This window comes from Mauremys mutica, chromosome 12, assembly GCF_020497125.1.
Source record: "Mauremys mutica isolate MM-2020 ecotype Southern chromosome 12, ASM2049712v1, whole genome shotgun sequence".
Classification (NCBI taxonomy): Eukaryota; Metazoa; Chordata; order Testudines; family Geoemydidae; genus Mauremys; species Mauremys mutica.
The window spans coordinates 76,807,850-76,833,446 of NC_059083.1; the positions used below are offsets into that span (position 1 = coordinate 76,807,850).

Genomic DNA, 25,597 nt, shown 5'->3' on the forward strand with positions numbered 1-25,597 from the left:
TAAGCTGAAGAACTCCTCTCCCTTGCTATCTTCATGTCTTCCTTAGTCCATCAAGTACGCTTTGACGAGAGTTGTGACATATGCACAGTTTTGTTTTGAGTAGGAGCTAGAGTAGGTGCACTCTTCTAAAAGTCACCAGAAAGACTGATTAAACTGTCCCCAAATTAGAATCTGTATGAATGTACATCTGTTAAAGAGGCTACATTTCTGGCCTAACAATCTGTATGATATGCCAGTTTGGTAAAGTACAGATTTTTGCTGTGTCATTGCTGAAAGACTCTGTAGAGGTCTTTTTAGTGGGATTGATTGAAGAGGAAGGTTGTTCAAGCATGGACATGGTGTGGGAGGAAGATATGGAAGGATTGCATAGGAGGGAGTCTCAGGAGTAACTAAGGCAGTGGGAGGGAGAATGTGAAGACATGAGTAGAGAGGTAGACAGATGAGTTGTGCAAGGCCTTGGAAGTAAGGACTAGAAACTTGAACTTGATAGGAGCGTGGGATGAGATGCATACAAGAAAAATTTGCACTTCACAAATTGTGAGGTGAACAAGGCATGGGCAAAGGCTGTTGGGGGGTGGGGGTGATATGGCGCTGGAAGAGTTGGCTTTTTGGAGATGTAGAAGTAATGACAGGATTTGGTGAAAGTGGAGGAGAAAGGAGTGGAATATGACATTTTGAGGTACTGTAGTGAAAGTTTAAAGGTCACGAACAAAGTTTTCAAGAGAAGATGGGGTTCAGTTTTCATTGCCCTGAATTTGAGGTTGTATAGGAACAACAGTCAGGAGGAGATGTTGCAGATGTAGTTATGAGACTGGACAGAAGGAAAAAGGTTAGTGAATAAGAATGAAGTCATCTGTGTGGACATGGTAAGCTGGAACTATGAGAATGGATGGAATTTGTGTGCATGAAGGCAGAAGAAAACAGGCTGAGAGCAGAGCAGTGAAGGAAATGAAGTGAGTGAAAGCAGTGAAGATTGCCCAAAGAAAAGGGTGGAGGGGAGAGATCAACTGAGTTAAGTGACAGAATGTGGAGGGTGAGTACTGAGAAGAAAGGCAGGTTGAGAATGTCATCAGAAGTACACCTCAAACTTGTTTGCAACAGTAGAAGTGCTCTTGTGAGAGAGCATTGAGTTTGTCCTTACAACAAATTGATGAAACCTGGGGGAAGGAAGGTTTTGAGGAGAGAATTAGAGCTAGAGATGGGAGCATGGCATTGAAGAATCAACTTAACTTAACTTTACTTATAGCAGTGCTGGTGGGATGCTAAAACTCAGTTGCAGTTTCTTAATAAGAGGCAGGGTTACTCTGGAACTGATGACTTCTAATCCCTGCTCTAATGCTAATTGTTGTGGTCTTGAGCAAATCATTAACTGGGGGGTTCTCAAGCTGCAAAATGGGGATGTTACTTGCCTACTTCACAGAGGTGCTTATGAAGATCCATCAGTTAATACTTGTACCGTGCTTTGAATATGAAAAGAGCTATGTAATATTTAGCGCTTTTATAATGACTAATTATAATCATTCAAACAAAAAACTTCATTTAAAACCCAATTCAGGCTGTTCAAGTGATTAATCCACTAACACAGTTTATAAAGCCAGGAATTTCCTAGTTAACTTCTCAGCCATTCCTTGCCTTCATCATGTTCCCTTCCCACATCCACCGCACTCATGCCACCTCTTCCCTCTGCTCAAACCATGCAATGCTAACTGACCACAATCATTGGCTGTTGAGAAAACCCACAACATCCCACATTTCTATCACCTAATAAATATTACAAACTTCTAAGCCAATACATTCTATTATAAACTGTTCCATCTGTCTTCCTACATGACTCAGGTAAACATAACCAGCTAAAATCTATGCCATATACACTAACAGTCTCCTTCAATGCAATACCAAGTCAACATTCCAATCAGTTACAAAACCTCCCTTTGTAACCACTCCACTGGAGGGAGTGAAATTAGCTATGTTTTGTGTGGAGGTGGAGGGAGGAAGCATGTGTTTCTGTGGGTGGTAGATGTGGAAGAGGTAATGTGGAGAAAGTGAAATTATAGTTATAGATTGCAAGTGGTGGCTGACAGTTTAACTAGGGATTTCCTGGCTTTTATGCTTGTGTTGGTGGAATATTTGCTTGTTCAATTTAAACTGTTTGCTCTTTTGGGGGGTGGGGGCTCTCTTCAAAGTTACTGGCAGCTGAAGAGGAAACTTCTAGTGCCAGTATTGTCTTGCTTTTATTACTGAGGAAGGTGCTTCTGTGCAAGAACACAGGTGGGAGAAGAGGGAGTGTGAGTGCATGCTAGTAGAAGGATCCTAGGGCAGATTAAGGGGAAAGCAAGCTCCCAGCATGGTGGGGAAGTACTCTGGTAGGAATATCTCCAGGCAGGATTTCCTTCTGGGATTTTTCCCAGTTTTTTTGCGATATAGGCAGGACCAAGATGAAAACTCAACTTTTCAGTCCCATCATTACTTTGACTCAGATTTAAAGGAATTGCATCAGGTGAAAAAACTTTGAGATGGATTTCGAGTTTTGGTATCAGCACTTAGTGAGGTATCCTTTTCCCATTTCACATACTTTGAGTGACTGTTCACCAACATTTCCCTTAATAATCTGGAGATACGATTTTTTGCCCTACTTGTGACTTGACAGGCAGTGGCAGGGCTAAACAGTTTTAAGTGCATGGATGCAGTAATTCCACCTTGGTCTGTGGAATCACCATTTACAGAGAACTGCAGCTAATATGAGTGTTGAAACAGGGTGGAAACAACTGGATATGTATTTTACCTCTGGATTCCTGTTTACTTGTGGCATTGCCTCTAAGCGAGATCAGATTACAGTATAGAAAACCGGAAAAGGCGTGTTCAGTTAGAATCTTTCTTGCTAGTTTTGCTACAGTTTCTCTGTAGCTTTACATGTTGCAAAGGAGAGGGGAAAATCTAATGGGATATGGTCCACACTGAGTTCTCTGCCTGATTCAGCTTATTATGAGGAGATAAAATGTTACAAGTAATCCTGATTCCTGATAGGCTTCTCTCTGGAAGGAGTGATTCCCTAAATGGCCTGATGAGTAGTGAACAGAACTTACTGTAACTAGTTTTTTTGGGACGAGGTTGCTGAAGAGATTGATAGTGAGATAGGTAACACCTCTCCTCACGGTCACTGGCTTGGAAGTTGGTCCAATAAAAGATATTACTTCACTCTCCTTTTCCCTCTAATATCTTGGGACCAGGATACACTACACTACATATTGCCATTTATGCTACCCATTTGAGGGGTGGGGGTGGCAGTAAAAATTACATTGCCTATAATTCTGTGAAGTGGGGGAGACAATCCACTTCCAAATTATCTTTCAGATCTTCAGAAGGGTTTTAAAGTTCTTGAGAATTTTCTACGTATGCTCCCTCTTTAAAAACAAATTGACTTTAAAATATCACAATTTGATTTTGATTACAGGACATCACATTTGGGTTAAGTCTAGTTTTAGACAATGTGAAGAGGCCTGAATTCCCATATTAGAGTATTCTGGGCCTCTGGCCACAAATGTTTGCAATTCTCCAGGCCCCTTAATTTCTGTGGGTGTATATATACACCACAGTATCTGCAGTGCTGCAATTACACCATGATGGTGTAGACTCTTACTATAGTAACAGGGTTTTTTCCATAGCTGTAGTAAATCCACCTCCTTAAGGTGGTAGCTAGATTGATGCAATAATTCTTTCGTCAACCTAGCCCAGGGGTCGGCATCCGGTGGCTCGCGGCTCGCCAGGCTAAGCACCCTGGCGGGCCGGCCCGGTTTGTTTATCTGCCGCGTCGGCAAGTTCGGCCGATCGCGGCTCCCACTGGCCGCGGTTCGCGGTCCCAGGCCAATGCGGGAGGCAGGAAGCGGCGCGAGCCAAGGGATGTTCTGGCCGCGGCTTCCTGCCTCCCGCATTGGCCTGGGACCGCGAACCGCGGCCAGTGGGAGCCGCGATCGGCCGAACTTGCCGACGCGGCAGATAAACAAACCGGGCCGGCCCGCCAGGGTGCTTACCCTGGCGAGCCGCGAGCCACCGGTTGCTGACCCCTGACCTAGCGGTGTCTACAATGGGTGTTAAGTCGACATAACTGTATCTCACACAGCAGGAAATTTTTCACAGCCCTGAGTGCCATAACCAGGTCAACTAAGTTTTAGGCATAGACTAGGCTTATGCAAACAACTAGATACTCTGATTTTTATAACACTTATTGTTCTGAATAATTTTCATTCCAGTGATACTTCATGCTAATTTAAGTGCCGGCTTTCCTCGTTTTCCAAAATGGGGCTAGTTTCCCTTTCAGACATGTAAGTTTTGCAGTAACTCCATTCTGGCACTGCATTCCTTCCTTATCCAACATTCTTTCCTCCTTGCTTGTGACTTGTTTCTACTTAGCTACAAAATTTAAAGTAATTGCAGAGTCCTAGTGTGGTATAGCACATTGATCTTATAGTGAGAGTTGGTTTTGTTTGCATTATAGAGCAGTTTGTTCTGCACAACGTTTTCAAAATACATAGAAAATAAATTTCATGCTGCAAGTTGGTATGCTGTGTTCTGAGCAAGCAGTAGTGTGCTCCTGGTGGCCTTGTTCATCTTGCACGCTGCCTCTTGTGGTTGCAATTTTGTATCTAGCCAGTGATGTAAAGTCTGTTCAGTGTGGTTTGTATTTACACCTAGTAGTTCAGTTTCCTTCTGATGCATCTGTTCCTTTTGTAAAGGCTGCTGATAAAATGGTTCACATGTAGTTTGGGACTTATTAAAGATGGACTATATTTTGGTAGGTATGGGCTGGGTATCCAGAATGTTGTGGTTGGCATGCTGCTTCTACACTTGGGAGATGCAAGCTCTTTCCAATCGAGAACACCCCTGGCAGCTTGCCAGGGGAACACATTTAATTTGCATATGCAGACACTTCATGGGGAGAAGGATGGCCCAGTGGTTGGGGCACTGACATGGGATGTGGAGAGACCCAGGTTTAATTACCTGCTCTGCCACAAACTTCCGGTATCACTGTAGACAACTCACTTAGCCTCTTTGTGCCTCAGTTCCCCATCCGTAAAATGGGGGTTCCGGAGAGGATACAGGCTCCACTGAGTGAAAATCCCCACCCATTGGAACATCCTGGAAATGACACTCCTACAACCAAGTCAGTCACAGATACATTTCCTACAACCTCTTTAATCCAAAAGAGGTCTAACCAATATGTTTGCTTTATTAATAAAACTTGAGAATGTCATAATAGCCCAGTGATATGACACCAAGTGGCAATTAGGAGACCAGGTTTTAATCCTGACTCTGCCATTGACAGGCAAGTCACTTGTTAGATTCTCTTAGTATTTTGTCATAGAAGTGAGAAGCACCAAAAAGTTAGACTTGTTATCGAGTCATCCTTGCTAAATCTAGAAATGAAATTTGACTGTCCTTTTGATTCTGTGTATATCTGTGCAATGGTCAAAGAGCCTTGTCTGAAAGGAAAGGGGTTTTTAATATCTGCTGGTTAAAGGTACACTGATGTATTTTCCAGAGCTACTAGATTACTTGCGGTGGTCATAGTTCAAGGTGTCTCTCCTGTTGATTTCCACAGTAATTATTTCTGCGACTTGTGAAAGCCTGTTGGAGCAGCCTTTTCCACACTCTGCTTTCAGTGCAGTGTTTGAGATGTTGGCATAATAATCCATTCAGAGCTGACATTCTTGTTGGCCACTAAACTTGAAGGTAGCACATGTTGGTATAGGTAGCCTGTCTTGTTGGATCGCATTGCAGTGGTAAAGATGTTAGTGGCCAGGGGACTAGATAGTTTAGGGATTTATAATTGGATAGAGAGCTCTCTATCTCTAATTTGTCATTTGAAATCTAGCCCAAAATGGTGGTAACAAAGCTCACTATTGCACTGTATAGGTGGAATAAATTTGGTCTCTGTAGTTCTAGTCATTCATGTCAAACAATATTTCACTTGGGAACAAGGTTGTCATTTCCAGCAGAGACCAAGGAATGAAAGGCTGTGGAGAGTGAACCTCCTTTGCATCTGTCTAGTGACTTCCTTAAGGATTGAGGCAAACTGGCAGGGTGGTTTTTGGTGGGGGAAAGCTTGTGCTGCTATTGCCCATGCTGTACCTGCTCCATGGATAAATAGGATTCAAGTACTCAGAGCTGTCAAACTTGCACCTTCTCATGAGCATTGAATTCGCAGCGACTACATGGTGTTACAGCTAGTTGCTTTCACATTTGTTGTAGACCCAGACTCTACCAGATTCTTTGTTTTATTTAAAATGTTCCATGTTCAGTCCATAACCCTTCTACGAACCTAGCATAGCAATAGGAAGTTGTAATTTTGAGCATCTTCCCCAACCCACAAAGCAAGTGTGAGGAAAACAACATGGCTGACCTTACTGCTTTGTCTAGGAGGAAAGCAGTGGAACAGTTGAAGTGCTGCTGTTGGCTATGGCAGCAAAATAGCTGCTGCATTTGTTACTAAATAGTTTAATTTACCTAAGCAAACTGGTCTGCTAATTAAGTTTGCCTTTGCTGGTCTGTTTACTGATACATTGTGAAATGTATGAGTGTAGGACTGATCCAGAGCTTGTACTCTTAACAGATCAGTAATACTTGTAACAGTACTATTGATCCTGGATGTTGTAAGTTACAACCAAGTCTTGCATTATTCTAACACTAGGCCTCAATTTACTCCGGATTTTTTTGCCATTAATATGGAGTAATGAGAGGGAAGGATGGATAATAGGATCTTGGAACATGCACTTCTGCACTGAACATAAGCAGCTTTTGGTTGTCAAATATACTGTAACCAAAATATCATTACTAATGAACATCTGAAGTTGGGAATCTGTTCTCCCTACTAAACTAAATTTACTACATTGACAAATGGGAAAAAAAGCAAACCTTAATTACAGTTGCTGGCCGTCCTCTGTGGATGCAAAGACCGAGGGATAGGGACTTGGCAACTGGAGGAAAGGCCTATGTTATGCAGGAGAGTATTTATCTCTGGAGGTGTTGGAACTGATGCCTATATTGCTGACAAATGTTACATGCATCTAAAAAGAGTAAGGAATTTTGAAAGCTAAAGAATTCAAGGTATTTTCTAAAAATCTCATGAAATATCTCATGACCCCTTTGTCCTCACAGAATCCTGAGCCATGATAGATTTGAATATTTGAAAGCAAGCAGTCTTGAACTCTAAAAGATAGTGAACCCATCCAAATAAAACACCCACTTTCACAGCCTCTTAACCCAGTGTACCATACTTTCTTCAAATGTTTTCCCTGAATTCATCTGTGGCTGAGACTAAGCATGATAAATTTCAATGGAAAAGGAATTATTTGAGGGAGTGTGGAAAATAGAGCTGGAAACATCACTTAACTAAGGCGTCGCTAAGAAACTGGAAAGACTCAAAAATCTCCTTAATGGGCTGCTACAGTATCAGAAATGATATACAGCAAAGTGATAGTCTAATCATATTTGCATAAACACACCTGAACTTCTGTATTGTATCCCTTCCCTAGTAGTGCCACAGCAATACTTTGAAAGTGACTAGAATCTCTGCAGTTTGAAATTGATTAGGAAAACACTGCTTGTCAGAGCGCAGATATAGTCATCTACTGCTGACTGTTGAAGGGGAGTGGATGCAGAAATTCCAGCTAAGAAAGTGAGAAGCCCTCTGGCAAATTAACATCAGATAAAACATGAACAGAATTATGCTCTATTTGACTATCTCACACTGGGTTTCAGATTTTTTTAATAAGGATTGTTTAAACCTTTCATTCCAAAAGCACAGATGAATTCTTGCCTAGTACAATGGTTCTCAACTAGGCATACGCAGAGGTCTTCCAGGGGGTACATCAACTCATCTAGATATTTGCCTAATTTTAAAACCAGTTACATAAAAAGCACTAGTGAAGTTAATACAAACTAAAATTTCACACAGGCAATGACTTGTTTATACTGCTCTATATACTATACACTGAAATGTATGTACAATATCTATATTCCAAGTGATTTTCTAACTGTATGGTAAAAATGAGAAAGTAAACAATTTTTCAGTAATTGTATGCTTGTGCCAATTTTATATTTTCAATGTCTGACTTTGTAAACAAGTAGTTTTTAAGTGAAGTGAAACTTGAGGATATACAAGACGCATCAGAGCCCTGAAAAGGGTACAGTAGCCTGGAAAGGTTGAAAGCCACTGCCTTAGTATATTAATTTAGTTATGGGATTTCACAACAGAATGTAAAATGTTGGTTGCCTTATGTGGCATATGGGTGCTGTGCATAGGATTTTCTGAACGTTTTGACTTCGATATTTAGCTTTTTATTTCAGGGATTTTGTAGTCACAGCTCTTATGTCAATTTTTAAATGGTTAATGCACAAAATTATAGTGATTTGTTGTGCATTTTGCAAGCCATAGTGATTTCACATCCTTAAATGTAATCAAAAGGTTCATGACAAGTAGTCAACACACTTGTTGCACAAAATGTTTAATTACTTTGGTTTAAGGTTCTTTGTTGAACAAAGTAATTAGAACTTTCCCTTACTCAGTTCAAATAGATTCTGCTAGATGTAGTCAAAGTGACTGATGAAAAGTATTTGGTCTGCGTTTTTTCTCCTAAGAGACTGAATGGGGGAGTGAATTCATGCTATAAAATAGAATCCTCATAAAGGATACTTACCCCAACTGCATGAGTAGGTCTGTATTCTTATGAAGCTCTCCTTTCCTAGTGCAGTTGTCTTCTGCATAGTATACACAGCACTAAATGTAACAATTTCTAGTTTAAGATTGGCAGTTCATAATATGGGAAGGTGATTTAACACACTATTACTATTCTAACCTTTGTAACTTGTATACTAATGCAAGTGTTAGCATGTTTCCATATGTCAGGTTAGTGCTTCTCATGCTTTTGGCACACTTGAGAGAGTCCTTGCCAAGCTCTGCAAACTAGCTGCTTTTGGAAAGGAGCATAGTTCTGAATGATGAGTGACAGACTTGCAGACTCACTGCTGCTTCAGGGTTAGATTAAAAGCAGTTTGAGTTGCAAATACATGAAGTCATGGAGCCAGTGGGTCAGAGCACTGAGGGAAGAAAAATGTTTACAGTCTGGTTCCAGTCTGTTTTGCACATAAAACATCCAAAGTTTATAGATGCTTCCAGAGTATAAATAGTAATTGGGAGGTGGCAGTTTGGTCTTGGATAGTACGTGCTCCCTGGTCAGTACATGGTTTCCAGTTGATTTCTGTAGTAGTTACAGGATGCCCTGGCCTGAAATGTGTCAAATCATTGTAGAATGAGATTCCAAATAGTCATAGTTCAAAAATACCTGTGTGCCATGCCCCATCCTCCCACCCGCTGCAGGCAAGTACTGGGGGGAGGGATAGCTCAGTGATTTGAGCACTGGCCGCCTAAACCCAGGGTTGTGAATTCAATCCTTGAGGGGGCCACTTAGGGATCTGGGGCAAAATAGTACCTGCTAGTGAAGGCAGGGGGATGGACTCAATGACCTTTCGGGGTCCCTTCCAGTTCTATGAGTTAGGTACATCTCATATATGATATATTGGTATTTATTCCATAAATGGCTCTAAGATTTTATATGGAGGGAGAAGATGAACAAACTTCTGCACTAAGGAAGTGCAACAATAATTGGACAGAACATTCCATTCCTTTACTTTCATGGGTTAGTTTCTGTTTTGGATCTGGCAAACTAACAGCTGAGTGCTTAGTATAGATCATTTGGTATCCTGGCACTTGCAAGTCCTTCACCTCATACCCAGCATATTCCTCATTTTTTTTCATATTCCTTGTGCTGATTTGAACTTCTGTGGAAGAGGTTGGAATGGTCTTAAGGAGGTCATCCTCACAGTTTGAAGGAGTGCTGTGGCAAAAGGGTGAGCTCAAGTGGTGTCCTACATCCCTTAAGTTTTTGTTAGAGAAAAAACTTGCTCCAGGCTCAACAGACATTAGGCTTTGGATTTTGTCTCTAAACTCTGTGTGCATGTACAAATCTCTCCACAGCTCTGAGCTGTGGAAACGTTTGTTGAAGCCTTAGATTGGTTGGGTGATTCTAATGTGATATGCATCTTGCTGTCTGGGTCTCTGGCTTGAAAGTACAGGTTGAACCTCTCTAATCTGGCACTCCCTGGTCCGGCAACATCTGTGGTCCGGCATAGGCGTCGACTCTGTGGGTGCTCCAGGGCTGGAGCACCCATGGGGAAAACTTAGTGGGTGCGGAGCATCCACCGGTGCCAAGCTCCCCCCTCCTCTCCCGCGCCAGCAGCCCCATGCTTACTAACTCCTCCTCCTCCCTCCCAGCACTTCCGAAGCCCTGTGAACAGCTGATTCTCAGCATTCAAGCTCAGGGAGAGAGGGAGAGGACCTGAGGCTGGTGGCTGGGACCCCAGGCGGGGGACCATGCTGGGCGCAAAGCCTATGGGTGCAACAGCTCTCCCCCCTTCTCCTCCCCCGCCCCTCCACTGCTTCCCGCACCTATGGAGACCCACTGGCACTCTGCATTGACCTCCCTTGGTTCAGTTGTTCGTGACTGAAAGCTGTTTTATGATGGCAGTTTGCAAAACAAGCTGGAGTTTTGCATCTGGTTCATAGAAAAATTGTGCTTGTTCTCACTCTGAAGCAGTAATGAGTGAATTTGCAAGTTGTGTTTAAATAAAATAGCTTTCCCCTTCCCCCTCCTCTCCCCTGCCAAAGTGCACACCAACACAGCTTGTTTGTACACCGCCTGGCAGGTTTCTTTTTTGTGCATTTTAGAGAAAATGGAAAACCTTTATTGATCGTCTTTTGGGGAGAGGCTAATTAAAAACTGGAACAGCTTGCTTTATTGTAAACTGAGCTGTGGCTATGGTATCTCTGGTACTTAAAATCTTAACTTGATCATATTTCTTTGAACAGCGTTATATGGGGTTAATTAGAATAGTATTCAGTGAACTCTGAAATAATGAAAGTGTTAATTGGAGCAAATCTGAGACTAATTACAGGAGATGTTTACTAAATTCAAATTAGTGAGTTTTGAATGACCAGTGCAAAATCAGTTTTAGGATTTAAAATAACAAATTGACACCTTGGATTAATGAAGTGCTTTTTTGGAATGCATGTTAGGTTAGAACAGGGATCGGCAATCTTTGGCACATAGCCCGGGCTGGTTTGTTTACCTGCCATGTCCGAGGGTTCGGCTGATCGTGGCTCCCACTGGCCAATGGGGGCTGCGGAAAGTGGCGGCCAGCACATCCCTTGGCCCGTGCCGCTTCCCGCAGCCTCCATTGGCCTGGAGTGGCGAACCACCGCCAGTGGGAGCCATGATCACTCGAACCTGCGGACGCAGCAGGTAAACAAACCGGCCCGGGCTGCGTGTCAAAGGTTGCAGATCCCTGGGTTAGAATCACTGTCTTGTCTCTATCTGTCCATCCCTGCTTCTACTCCTATTTGCAACAATTTGGATTGCTTTATGGCAACTACAGCAGATGTTTCTGTAGAAGAGTAATATCCAGAAAGTATTTGGTGTATTTTTAGTATATTTTATGTAGCGTAAAAGCTCAAAAGAGAATAGAACAGCTTTTGTTCTCCATGGGACCATGCTTTGGGAACCCCTAGATTAATCTGATTCCGCAGTAAATGGTGGATGGGAAATTAAACAGGTATTACTGGTTTACAACCTCCTTTTTAAAAACTTCTTTCCCCTTGTTTCTGTTAACATGGTTAAGTGTTCAAACTGAAAATGTTAAATTTGTTTTACCAATGACTTGTTTGACCTCTTTGTTTTCCTTGTCAGTTGCACTTTAACTCATATTTTAGTTTAACTTTTTAGTTTTCGTGTAGTATCAAGTTAGTGTAATGGTTGTGTCACAAATCCTGCGGCGGTCTCTTTTTAAAAAAAAAAATCCAAATTACAGTTTGAGTTTTGGAAAATAGTGTCATTGCTTATTTCTTGTGAAATCCTTTCAACAAATAATAAATGTGAGGCGTAATCTACATGATAGTGTCTCTTTAACAGTAGAGTTGATTCCTTTCTGCTGACTGAACAGTGAGCAGTAACAAGCAAAACATTCACATTTCATTCTGTTTTGAGGCTAAAGTTTACCTTGTTCTTTCAGGGCAGATACTGAGATAGGAGTTGTGTTAAAGCAGTCTAGAAGTGAAGCCTTCTCTTCCGCAACGGAGTTCTGATTGGGGTTTGGCTTTTTTTCGAAGCATCTAATGTTGTGCACAGAAAGTGCTAGAAAAGAAAATAATGTTTTGAGCAGAGGTGGGATGAGCTGTTATGTGCTTGTTACTGACATGCTTACCCCAGAAAAAGTATTTTGGTGAATCTGTTTTCACAGAGAAAAATCTGTGACTGAAATTCTCCTATCTGTCTAGGGAGCTACACAACCAGTCTTAACACTTAGTCAAAATCAATTCACCCTAAACTGCATATAACAGACTTAAAAACTGAATATCATACTAACGTATTCAGGAATTGGGACAAGCGATGTATTTTTTTTGTATCTGATCTCTATATACAGTATCAGTGCTTTAGCTACTTCTAAATTACATTAGACAAATTTTTTTACAGTTTCAGGCCTTGACACGTCTACATTTAAAACTATACAAGCAGTAACCATGTTTTGACACACTGTATTCTTGAATGGCTTTCACGCTATTTTGATCAGATGTGACTGGAGCTTTTACTAACACTACTCTTTGACTTGCTAGCACTTTTTTCTAACTTTTTAAAAAAAAATCAGTGTTTAAAGAAGGGACAGCCTCTTCAGAGGCTAGAGGATAATAGTGGTAGTTGGGACACAACTTGTTTCCCTTCTTCCACTGACTTGTGAGATGTTGGGCAAGTTGCTTAACTTTCCAGTGCCTCAGTTTCCCTATCTATAAAACGGAATATTCACCTGAGGCTCTGCATTCGTTGGGTGAAAGGCACTTCTAGCAGTCTCCACATGGGAAGCAGTACAAATTTAATAAAAATAGGCAAAGATTGTATACATGAGGAACCCACTACTGAACTGTGGAGAGGTGGGAGGAGTGAATAGAGTGAGAATAGTTGGGTATGAGGTATGGAGGCGGGGGGATTACTCCATAGAATCCCTGAAAATTCAGTGGGAAGTTGTTAATGGATTCTTGGCTGAACTAGGAAGCCAGAGAGTGATGGTCCTACCAGTGTCTGCAGAGTAGCCTACCTATGATGTTAGACATTCTAAAGTTCACATGGCTTCAGGAGGCCATGAGGCTGGAATTGGCATAGCTGTGGCTGTATATGAATATGACTTTCAGTGGATGCAGGATCAGGTGTTCAAGGGCAAACTCTCATCAAGATTGAGTGATTCAATTAAGGACAAATGTAGCAGGATCACAGCTGGGACAAAGGACTTTAATCTGGCCTAGTTTTATTGGTCTAACAAACACAAAACCAAGGAAATTCAGAGTTAAGGTGAATGTCTAACTCAGCAATAACTGAACTATATTTATTGCTAAGATTCCAAAATACTGCAAATGTTACTTAACATTGATGGCAGCAGTGTTGCTTCATGATCAACCCACTTTGAAATGAGCTGTATGAGTTTGGGGAAATGAAAACTAAAGGCTCCTTGCTTTGCTAAACCCACACATCTATGTATTTGGATAAAACAGTAACCAAAAGCATGCACACTTAAACTATAGTTTTGAGGTTTATTAAGGTGTTGGCATGCTACAGAATTAAGGATCTTGACTAACTTACCCCCAACCCTGTTTTCATAACCAGGCTACCTGCATTTTCCTGTGTTAGTTTTCATGGTTTGTGCACTATCTGCACCCCAGACACACCCTCCAATAGTATCAACATTGTGGTTTACCTGTTGCTCTTAGCGCTGGATAGGGCTTTTGACTACTTACTTAGCCTTTTCTCCTCTTCAAAGTACAAATAACGTAGGGGAACAGGAAACACTGATAGTGAAGAAATTGATACTGAGTGAGTTCCTTAAATCCAAGACCACTTGCAGTTAGAAATGTCCTTGATTTCTCTTTCTTGCTCTACTCAAGGATAATCCAGATCCTTGGAGGAAACCTGAAGGTTTCCTCTTAACATAACATAAGAATGGCCATACTGGGTCAGACCAAAGGTCCATCCAGCCCAGTATCCTGGCTACCAACAGTGACCAATGCCAGGTGCCCCAGAGGGAGTGAACCTAACAGGTAATGATCAAGTGATCTCTCTCTTGTCATCCATTTCCACACTCTTGACAAACAGGCTAGGGACACCATTCCTTACCCATCCTGACTAATAACCATTAATGGACTTAACCTCCATGAATTTATCTAGTTCTCGTTTAAACACTGTTATAGTCCTAGCCTTCACAACCTCCTCAGTCAAGGAGTTCCACAGATTGACTGTGCACTGTATGAAGAACTTCCTTTTATTTGTTTTAAACCTGCCCATTAATTTCATTTGTTGGCCCCTAATTCTTATATTATGGGACCAAGTAAACAACTTTTCCTTATTCACTTTCTCCACACCACTCATGATTTTATATTCCTCTGTCATATTCCCCCCCCCCCTCTTTTTCCAAGCTGAAAAGTCCTAGCCTTTTTAATCTCTCCTCATATGGGACCTGTTCCAAAACCCTAATCATTTTAGTTGCCCTTCTCTGAACCTTTTTTAATGCCAGTGTATCTTTTTTGAGATGAGGACACCACATCTGTACGCAGTATTCAAGACATGGGCGTACCATGGATTTATATAAGGGCAATAAGATATTCTCCATTTTATTCTCTCTCTTTTTGAATGATTCCTAACATCCTGCTTGCTTTTTTGACTGCTGCTGCACTTTGTGTGGACGTCTTCAGAGAACTATCCACGATGACTCCAAGATCTCTTTCCTCATTAGTTGTAGCTAAATTAGCCCCCATCAGATTGTACGTATAGTTTGGTTTATTTTTTCCAATGTGCATTACTTTACATTTATCCACATTAAATTTCATTTGCCATTTTGTTGCCCAATCACTTAGTTTTGTGAGGTCTTTTTGAAGTTCTTCACAGTCTGCTTTGGTCTTAACTATCTTGAGCAGTTTAGTATCATCTGCAAACTTTGCCACCTCACTGTTTACCCCTTTCTCCAGATAATTTATGAATAAGTTGAATAGGATTTGTCCTAGGACTGACCCTTGGGGACCACCACTAGTTACCCCTCTCTATTCTGAAAACTTACCATTTATTCCTACCCTGTGTTCTCTGTGTTTTAACCAGTTCTCAATCCATGAAAGGATCTTCCCTCTTATCCCATGACAACTTAATTTATGTAAGAGCCTTTGGCGAGGGACCTTGTCAAAGGCTTTCTGGAAATCTAAGTACAGTATGTCCACTGGATCCCCCTTGTCCACATGCTTGACCACCCCTTCAAAGAACTCTAATAGATTAGTAAGACATGATTTCCCTCTTCCAAATGTTTAAAGTAGACTTATCAGTCCAATGTTGTTCTGTTGGATCTGCATCCAAACTGGGACAGGTGAATAAAAATGTGAACACTTAGGCTATGTCTACACTATGTACCTTTTAGCGACACAGCTGTGCCTCTACAGCCATGCCACTAAAACGCACACCGTGTAGCTGCTGTTCGTCTGCAGGAGAGAGCTCTGCTGTCCCCAAAAAACTCCTCCCCCTGACCCCCAAACAAGCGACCAGTAGCTTTGTGGGCAGGAGAACTCTTCTGACAAAGCCCTGCTCACACCTCTGCTTTTTGTCAGCAAAACTTTTGTCATTTGGGGGGAGAAGGGTTTCAGACCGCTGAAGTCCTTCAGGTTCCAATGCAGATAATGCCTCTGGGCTTGTCTACACTGGCACCTCACAGCACTACAACTTTCTCACTCGGGGGATGTGAACCCAACCCCTTCCTCCCCCCTCGAGCACTGCAAATTTCAGCACTCTAAAGTGCCAGTGTAGACCATTCACCAACACTGGGACCTATTCCCCTTGTGGAGGTGGGTTTTTTTTAGACTGCTGGGAGAGCTCTCTCCCAGCGCCATGCCACAACTGCACAAGCATGGCAGCGCTTTAACGTTGCCAGTGAAGACGTGTCTTCAAGCTGTTACACTTCAAAGTCTTAGGGCTCTTTAAGGGCTATCTCTAATGAGCAAATAGCAAAACACACATGCTTTACCAAACTCCTTTACAATTTAATTGTGAGAACAACTTGGCCTGGTTTTAATTTTTGATTACTTGGTTTGCATGTAAATTAACTCACTTTGTTTTTGTCAGTGAATTGGTGCCACCCAGTAACTATTCTGATTTAAAGGGAGCATTCATTCATTTGCTGTGCGTTTCAGCTAGTACATATTTTTTGGTTTAAAAAAAAAAAAAGGTTACTTTCCTTTAAATGCTAGCCGTATACTTGGGCCGTTAGCAGTTTTCTTGTTGTTGAAGGGAACTCCTCTTAAAAGCTAAAACTAAGAAGTGTATTAGACTTTGGGAGCCTGCTAATAGTTTTTATAACCCACTAGTCTCTCATGTAAGAAGAATGACTGAAAGCACATCGAGTTATTGCTGCTGTCTTTTGGTGAAGGAAAATTGGACTGTGCCTTTATGACTTGGATAGAAACAGGCTGGATTTGTAAAAACTAATACAACGCTGAAAGGAAAGCTGGTGGTTAGAATGTCTGTCTTCACAAGAACATTAGGTGTTTTCCTCATAATTTGTTTGAAACATGACTTGTGTGATTGCACTAAAAATAGTTTGCTTTGACTTTCTTCAGTAGAGATCACAAGACTTCAGGAGGCACACAAGCTGTCTGAATCAAACCTTTCTGAAAATGGAATATTTGACAGTTATGAATCAAGTTATTTAACAGTGAGCTTCCTGTGGTTTACACAGACTTCTGAATCAGAGGGAGGATTGAGGTCTGCAGCTGAGCAGAGCCCTGGACAACTTTGATTCCAGTTAAACAAAAGAACACATCCATGAGCATTCAGAGCAATTGGCTGAAATCCAAGAGAATGATAGAGGTCTATTTTAGTTTTGTACCAAAGGTGCAAAGGCTGATGTTCGAACAGAGGAAGATCTTGTAAGGCCACCCTGCAAACTAATCTCCAGAAAGCCATGCATCTTGCTGTATCATAGTGAGTGTATTTTAAAATACTGCTTTATCACACCACTTGTTGCTTGAGCACATTTGTCACCAAAGTGAAACACTTCAGCACATAAGTTGTCATGCAGAATTCTGCCCTTGGATCAAGTTGTTTTACCTCTTCACTGATATTAGCATCTTCATGTTTATACTTAACCATTCCTTCACTATGCGAGATCCTTGAACTGTGAAAATAAAGCTTAACAGCATCTTTCAAGCTGTGTGTGTACGTACGTACGTACGTACATACATACATACATTATATATACACATTGTTTTTTTATGTAAACCACGCTTTTGGAGATCACTGCTTGAAATTTCCATATTTTCAAATGTCAGAACAAAGTTAGTAGCTTTCACTTCAATTTCAAGTACATTGAGGCTCCCACTTAACACAGTTCTGCCTTAGCCATGTGATGATGATTTGATTTTGCTTTCATATGTATGACCAAACCAATGCCTACTTTACACTTAAAATGTAGGTTGACATAGCTACATTAGTCAGGGGGCTGAAAAATCCACACTGTAGAGTAATGTATCTATGCTGACATATAATCCTCCATTATAGATGCAGCTAGGTGGACAAGAAAATGCATCTATCGACCTAACTACCATTGCTCAAGGAGGTGGTGTTCCTATACCAACAGAAAAACCCTGTCCATTGGTGTAGGCTGAGTCTGCACTATGTGGTTATGCCATCATAGGTACAATGCCATAGCTATGCTGGTCTAGTGCCTGTAGTGTAGACATTTCCCAAGTTAAGGGAACCATGCTAGAATGCGAATCTTCCAACTCATTACATCCCTGATTCTGCAAAGTTGATCCCTACCTCAGTTTTGTAACAGTTCCCTGAAGCAAAACTTGAAAATTTGGTTTGTGTTGGGGTTGTGTGTTTTTTTTTGGTGGGGGGGGGTTGTTTTTCAACTTTGATTTTAAAAAAGTAAGTCCTGAAAGTTTGTGTTAACCTTAAAAATATCAGAAATCCATGTCTTGTTTTTGTTGACTTTTGCTCATGGACTTGTGTGGGGGTTTTTTTAACTGAACTTTATTTTCCAGAAATATACAAACTTATTCTCTCATTTCTCCATCTTCTTCTTCTTCTCCTCTGATGTACAGGACGTTGTTACAGCTTATCAAAACTTCACCAAGGTGTCCTGACAACGCACCATCTATGTATTCTTCCGTGTTTGCAAGCTGCATGTTCATGTAGCTGTCGATAGACACCAAGTAGCGGATCTCAGGATAGATGAGCTTTCAGCTTAGTTTAGGAAATAGAGGTATTGAATTTTTAACAAAGGTTTCCTATCTCACAAGTGCTCAGTAGGCACTAGAGTTTAAATGAGTGTTAAAGTCTGTTCCCCTTTCAGTCACTTGGATTGGTCTTTCATGATGACACTTCACTAGTTTTCCAGTTACCATAGACTTGGTGTACCCTCTACTTTGTTCTTATTTTCTAATTCTTAGTATCACTGGTGCAGCTCTAGCAGTACTGAGAGCACTTGCTTAGATGGGGTGACTCTTATTCTTACATCATGTCACTGGAAAAAAGATTGTTTGGGGTCTTTAGATGCAAACTGATATAAATACTAAAGTTCTCTCAAATGCAAACTAAACTGGGGGGAAAAATTCCTAATTTTTCACTTAGCCATCCTGGGTATTACAAGTAACACTAGTAAAGAAAAAAATTAGACAGAGACAGAGATGTGACTGTCTTCCTTTAAATAGAATTGTAACAGTTGCTGTCTTAGTCCTCTTCAATTAGGGCACACTTGTCCTTTAATCCACATAATATGCATAAGACTTTTCTATTCTCTGTATTACTACAAAAAAAAGTGTATTAGTGAAGAATACTGTCGTCTTTTTGGCCTCGTTAGGTCTCCTCATATCCAGTTATTATACCAATATATATATACACAAGGGTAGCCCTGAAAGGAATTATTAAATATGCCATATTGTCCTTGTATCTTACCTGTACATTCCAAGTGCTCTGTGGGGACTAGATATTCTATTTTTTCATGAAAGTGATATTTAATGGCTTTGCATCTTGCCCTTTACTCAGCTGAAGTATTTATAGATTTCCAACTTTTAAGCCATGAAAATGTGCCTTGATAGAATATGCAGTTGTCTGAATTCCATCTTCACCTGATTGGGAATAGTGTGTTTGAGCAATCCTTAAATCTACACAAACTCTTTCCTATTAGCCCATTCAGCATGGACGACTAAGTGAACAATGGTGGGGCTGTAGTCAGAGCAGTGCTTAGTCCAGTAAAATTGAAGGGGTGTAAGTGAGGCTGAAATGATCAGTAGTCAAGACTCTAACTTTGAGCTGTGTAATGTACAGAAACGACTCCAAGGCTAGAGACACAAGTTGGAAAATGTGAATTGAAGTCCACAAGAGCTGAAAGACTCTTACCTTCTTAGAGGTAATATAAGGTTGAAGCATATTGTCAGGAAATTTGCCCCATTGCTGTCACACTGGTTGTGAGAATGGATTTGGGTAGATACGGTGGCTGTCATTCCAGCCCAGAGAATGGACTCTCAGGGCACGTCTTCACTAGCCATGCTAAAGCACTGCCACAGCAGCACTTTAACATGGCTTGTGTAGTCGCCATGGCACTAGTAAAATAAATAAATAAATAATGACCCCCATGAGGGGAATAGCTGCCAGCACTGGGAGCACTGTCTACACTGGCACTTTACAGCACTGAAACTTGCAGCGCTCGGGGGAAGGGGGGAATGTTTTTTCACACCCCTGCGTGAGAAAGCTGCAGTGCTGTAAAGTGCCAGTGTAGACAAGCCCTCAGGTTAAAGAAGTGGGGGAGGAAAATCTAAGCATCCTTGTAACTGGAATATTTATTTCCCTTTGTTTTTTTTTTCATGGCTTTTTCTGACTCTCTCAAAATGGCCATATTCAGGACACAGCAGCAAACAAGCTAAAAACCCAAGTAGAAGTAGCTTTCTCAATGCATCTGTTGAAGCTTTTGAGCATTAGTTTGTAAGCTTACTGTCAAATGCGTAGCTATAGAGCATTGCCATTACTGTGTGCTAATGTATTTTGCATTCATGGTATCAGGAAATCCCCTCTTCTGGAAAGCAGCTTTTGGTGCTGCTCTATGACCTTTATATGTTGTGGTTTTGGTTGTGTGCGTTAACAGAACAATCACTAGTGTGGCAATAAGCTCTCAGGACTTAAATGAAAAGGTAGTAACAAATTTGTTTAAATGCAGAAGAGTTAGGGCCTCATTAGAGCAATGTAGATTCCTTAAACAGAATAGTGCAGTCTGATTTAAAAGTTCTCTTTGAAGGTTCTTGGGACAACATTAGACTATCTAAATCCATATTTAGGTACCTAAATAGTCTGATTTTTTTTTCCAAAGATGTTGAGCACCCAACAGGTCCTGTTAGAGCCTAAATAAGGATTTAGGAACTTAACTTTAAACATGCTTTTTAAAAAAATCTTGTCCTAAATCTTTAAGGTAGAAAAGGTGCTTTGGATTAAGAAAAGATGGAGTCAGGAGACCTGGCATTTCCTGGTTCGGCTGCAAACTTCCTGTGTTCGAGCAAGTCACTTTTCTATGTTTCCTCATCTGTCTAATAGGAATGTCCACCCACCTCTCCCTCACAGAGGTGAGGTGAGGTTGTATCTGTAATTTATGAAGCACTGTGAGCTTCTGTAGTAGATGGCATTGCAAGTGTGAAGTCTTGTAGTCATACTGAACAACCATTGCCTTCCTCCAGCAAACTTTGAAATCTGTTACTGTTTTCCAATACTGTAGTTTGTCAGTTTATGAAAAATGTGACATTAAACCAGATATAATATATGATAGAGGTTCTTTAAATACTTGCCTCAGTGTCTGTCCCTTTAAGTACAACAAGCACAAGATGACTCACACTGAAGTCCCAGCCTTGTCTAATTAAAGGCTTGGGTTTTAAAACTGCAGTTTTACTGTGAGTATGGTGTATACTTACACCAGGTGACCTCTAGACCTACAAATGAAAAAGCTGGCAAAGAGATTTAACTTCTGATCTTGTTAAACTGGCCAGAAGTTTCTGGTGTCTTGGTTACTCTAATGTCCTAATGCCTGCTCAGACTTCACATTTTAATGCTGTCTCCTCTGGAAAAGACTGACCTTGATCATTTTTTAAATATTAATTCTTAAGTGAGGGACCTTATCAGAGAGATAACTCTGCTCCCTTATCTTTAGTTCTGTTATGACTAAATGTAGTACCTCCTAATCTTGAATATTTTATGTAATTTAAAGTCTCTTGATGCACAGATTAATTGTATGTACTGCAAAATCTAATTGACTTCCTGCGCTTCCCTTCACTGGCAGAGTAGTATAGACTGCTCTCTAATTGAATTGATGGCCAAGTAAGCCATATTTGGATTGCTTTGTAGTTAAGAATTGAAGTGTAACTTACAACTTTGCCCTCTTGTTATGACACTGAATATCTCAACAAGGCCTTTCAGTTATTGTGCTCTAAGTTTGTCATTTGGCATCGACCAAAAATAGAATTATTCAAGCTTCTATAAATTTTAGTTTTTGCATCTGAGGGTGTTCAGAATTGCAATTGCCACATGCAAGGTTTGGTATTGTATTGAACTTGAAAGTCTGTTCAGTAGAAGAAATATTGTACAGAATTGCAGCTTGGAGCACTATTCGTAGCTTCCTAAACAAGTTGTGCTTATCCAGAGTGGTCTTTGGCAAGAAGGCTTATTCCAATGTTTTAGATTCATCCATTCATTATGGTTTTACCTTTCCGTCTACTGCTACTTGCTATGCTCAACAGCTAGCAGGGCCTGTAGAAATGGGAGCTGATTCATCGTGCAGTTTAAATGAATTCATCTCAGTTGACCTTTATGTACCCAGGCACCTATATACAGACTACTCAGGAATAGCAAAAAATATTAAATGCAATATTTTATGCTGAAGTTGTCTGACGTTTGTACAGTGATTACCCAAATGAACAGCACTAATAAAAATCTGACCATCCTAAACTTTGTAATCGTTAAAAGAACTATTTTAAATTAGACTGTCCCTGCTTTTTTAAATGGTTGAATATTAATTTCCATGAGTATCAAGCTCACTAAACTTCTCTACATAGTTGCATACAGAATTTATAAAAGTCGGCGACTAAAGCTTTTATACCAAGTATATTTGGTTTCAGTAACTGGACTTCAGAATACAAACTGCTGTGACCAAGTATGCTATCTGTGAAAAACACTGATCGGTTTATTTTGTTTTTTAGGGGGAATCTGTAAAATATTTCCTGGACAACTTGGATAAACTTGGAGAATCGGTAAGTTTAATTTAGTTGGGAAGTTTAAATCAAGTTAGTCTTGGATATCATTAGGGATTTTGTTGATTCAGTTTAAATATGTAACTTGTATGTGGTAACTGGGGAGTAGTGCTTTCATCTTGGTTTAGTAATTTACATGACCTACAGGTTGACTGGTAAAACATCCAAACATGAGTGGCTGTGGGTATGGATAGGGTCCTACCAAATTCAGTCTGTTTTGGCCAACTTCACGATCATAGGATTTAAAAAATCCTAAATTTCATGATTTCAGCTATTTAAACCCAAAATTTCACGTTATTGTAATTATAGCGGTCCTGATCCAAAAAGGAGTTGGGGTGGGGGGTGGACAGGCAGTGCTACTGTAGGAGGGGTTACAGTACTGCTACCCTTCTGTGCTGCTGCTGATGGCATCACTGCTTTTAGAGCTGAGAGCGGCAGATGCTGGCTGGAAGCCCAGCTCCGAAGGCAGAGCTGCTGCCTGGAGACCTGGGCCTTCAGTCAGCAGTGGCCACTCTCTGGCCACCCAGCTCTGAAGGCAGCAGCACAGAAGTAAGGGTGCCATGGTATGGTATTGCCACCCTTACTTCTGTGCTGCTGCTGGCAAGGTGCTGCCTTCAGAGTTGGGTGGCCAAAGAGCAGCAGCTGTTGACCAGGCATCCAGCTCTGAAGGCAGCACCCTGCCAGCAGCAGCACAGAAGTAAGGGTGGCAGTACTGTGACACCCCTAAAATAACCTTGCCCCCCCCCACACACACACACACCCCACTCCCTTTTTGGCCAGGACCCCCAATTTGAGAAACACTGGTCTCCTCCATGAAATCTGTATAGTATAGGGTAAAAGCACACACAAGACCAGATGTCATGATCCGTGACAAGTTTTTCATGGCTGTGAATTTGGTAGGGCTCTAGGTATGGAGTAGAATAGGGTGATTGTCCTGTCTGGTAAAACCCTCAGAAAACAGTATGATAGTGGCCAGGAGAAGTCTGTGAATATAAATTGCAGAGTCAAGCAATCACCACTGAACTTTACAGAATATATGAAGTCAGTAATTTTTCCATAGAAAGCACATGGTGCTGCTGTGTTCTGAAAATGTCTGTGAAAATACAACAAATATGGAAACAGTGCTATTTAATTTTGAAAATCATATATGCTCTTTTTACAAAGAAAAAAATGTGGCTTTTTCTAACAAGTTTCCACTGGGATCTAAAAGTCAAGCTGGGTTTACTGGGTTCACATATCACTTTCAGTAAAGATTCTGATGTTAGAGAGTAGCTAACTACTCGGATGATGCATAAGCCATGTTTAAATCCAGCTCAGCTTCTTCTGACACTACTAACAGATTGAGAAGTGGTAAGTTTATTACCATGCACACCTGGAGCAGATCTGTTAAATAGGGTGGTTTTATTTTAGTCATTCTTATGACCATAAATGTACATTAAAGAAGAAAAAAAATTTGCTCTTTACAAAGTGGTTATCCAGATTGTGTATTTTGGTGTCCTGAATTTGCTGGTAACACTGTATGTCCATTGATCAGGATGGCTCTGGGGCAGTACAGATCTAATTATTGATACTCAAAGATGCCTCTTGCTAGAAAACGTTGTGCTTTTATGTAAGAAACCTCTAGAACAAGAAATTGTGACTGTACAGATCACTGTTACATTTTGTAATGTGCCTGGCATATAACACTGTTAATATAAATTTAATATGGGATGGAATCTTTGTGTCTGCTCTGGAAAATGTTTCAGCATTCCATTTTCCATGGGATTGTATTGCTTCCTAATAATGACAGCCATTTTGATTGTAATTTTTGCCTCATGAGCTTGTGTGTATAGTCAGTTTGTATATTCATATCCAGCGGTCTTGTTTTGCAGAACTTATTCATGAAAATTGGCCTGACAATGGGATGCTAACATGAAACCTAACTGCGGAGACACTGCATCTCTGTTATATTCCCAGCCATAGGTGCCAGCTCTGGGGGTGCTCTGGCGCTGGAGCGCGCACACACCCCGGGGGGGGGGGGTGCTCAGCACCCACCAGCCACTGCTGTTCAGTGCCGCCTCTGATCAGCTGTTTGACATCTTGGGGGGAGGGCGGAGAGTCATGGGCAGGCTCAGAACTCGGAGGGGGTGGACTGGGGGCTGGAAGAGGCAGAGCGAGGGCAGGGCATTGGGGGGGGAGCGAGGGCGGGCCTTGGTGCAGCACCCATAGGGGAAAAACAAAGTCAGCACCTCTGTTCTCAACAAATGCTTTGAAGCCTAATACCACCCAATACCTAAGAACGGCCATACTGGGTCAGACCATTGGTTCATCTAGTCCAGTATCCTGTCTTCCAATAGTGGCCAGTGTCAGGTGCTTCAGAAGGAATGAACAGAACAGGCAATCACTGAGTGATCCATTCCCTGTCTGCTCCCAGCTCCTGACAGTCAAGAGGCTAGGGATACCCAGAGCATGGGGTTACATCCCTGACCCTTTTGACTAATGGCCATTGATGGTCCTATCCTCCATGAACTTATCTAATTCTTTTTTGAACCCTGTGATAGTTTTGGCCTTCATAACGTCCCCTGGCAACAAGTTCCACCAGTTGACTTTGCATTGTGTGAAGAAGTACTTCCTTTTTGTTCGTTTTTTTTTAAGCCTGCTGCCTATTAATTTCATTGGGTGACTCCAGGTTCTTGTGTTATGTGATTGAGTAAATAACACTTCCCTGTTCACTTCCTCCATGCCGTTCATGATTTTATAGACCTCTATTATTTCCCCCTTCTTTAGTCGTTTCTCTCTGAAACTGAACCAGTCCCAGTCTTTTTAATTTCTCCTCATACAGAAGCTGTTCCATACCTCAGTCATTTTTGTTGCCTTTCTCTGTATCTTTTAGAATTCAAATATACTTTTTTCAGATGGGGTGATCAGAACAGCATGCACCTAATTCTTTTCTTTTTTTGCAATGATTTTGAGTGAGGAGAGTCTAAGCTATCATCTAAACTTAAACTATATGAGGAACCAAAACAAAACCTTTCCTAACTTGATTATCAGGTTAGATCTCACATATCACTTATCGAGTCTCATTTAGAAGTTCCAACATCAGTGCTGCTTGTTTGCCTTTTGCCTTATGGCATCTGTCTGAAGCAATCAAAGGAGTACTAATTGTTTGTCTCTAGTAACCAGCCAGGTGGCTTTTTTAAC

The 25,597-nt window shown here is 41.1% G+C and overlaps 1 protein-coding gene across 1 annotated transcript in view; it reads left to right on the plus strand.

Annotated features, from left to right (window-relative positions):
• GNA13 (G protein subunit alpha 13) overlaps window positions 1–25,597 on the plus strand; it is a 39,861-nt gene that overhangs the window by 7,837 nt on the left and 6,427 nt on the right. Inside the window, exon 3 of the mRNA XM_044982157.1 lies at window positions 22,367–22,417. Coding sequence (XP_044838092.1) covers window positions 22,367–22,417 — 51 coding nt within the window. The remainder of the gene's footprint in view (window positions 1–22,366; window positions 22,418–25,597) is intronic.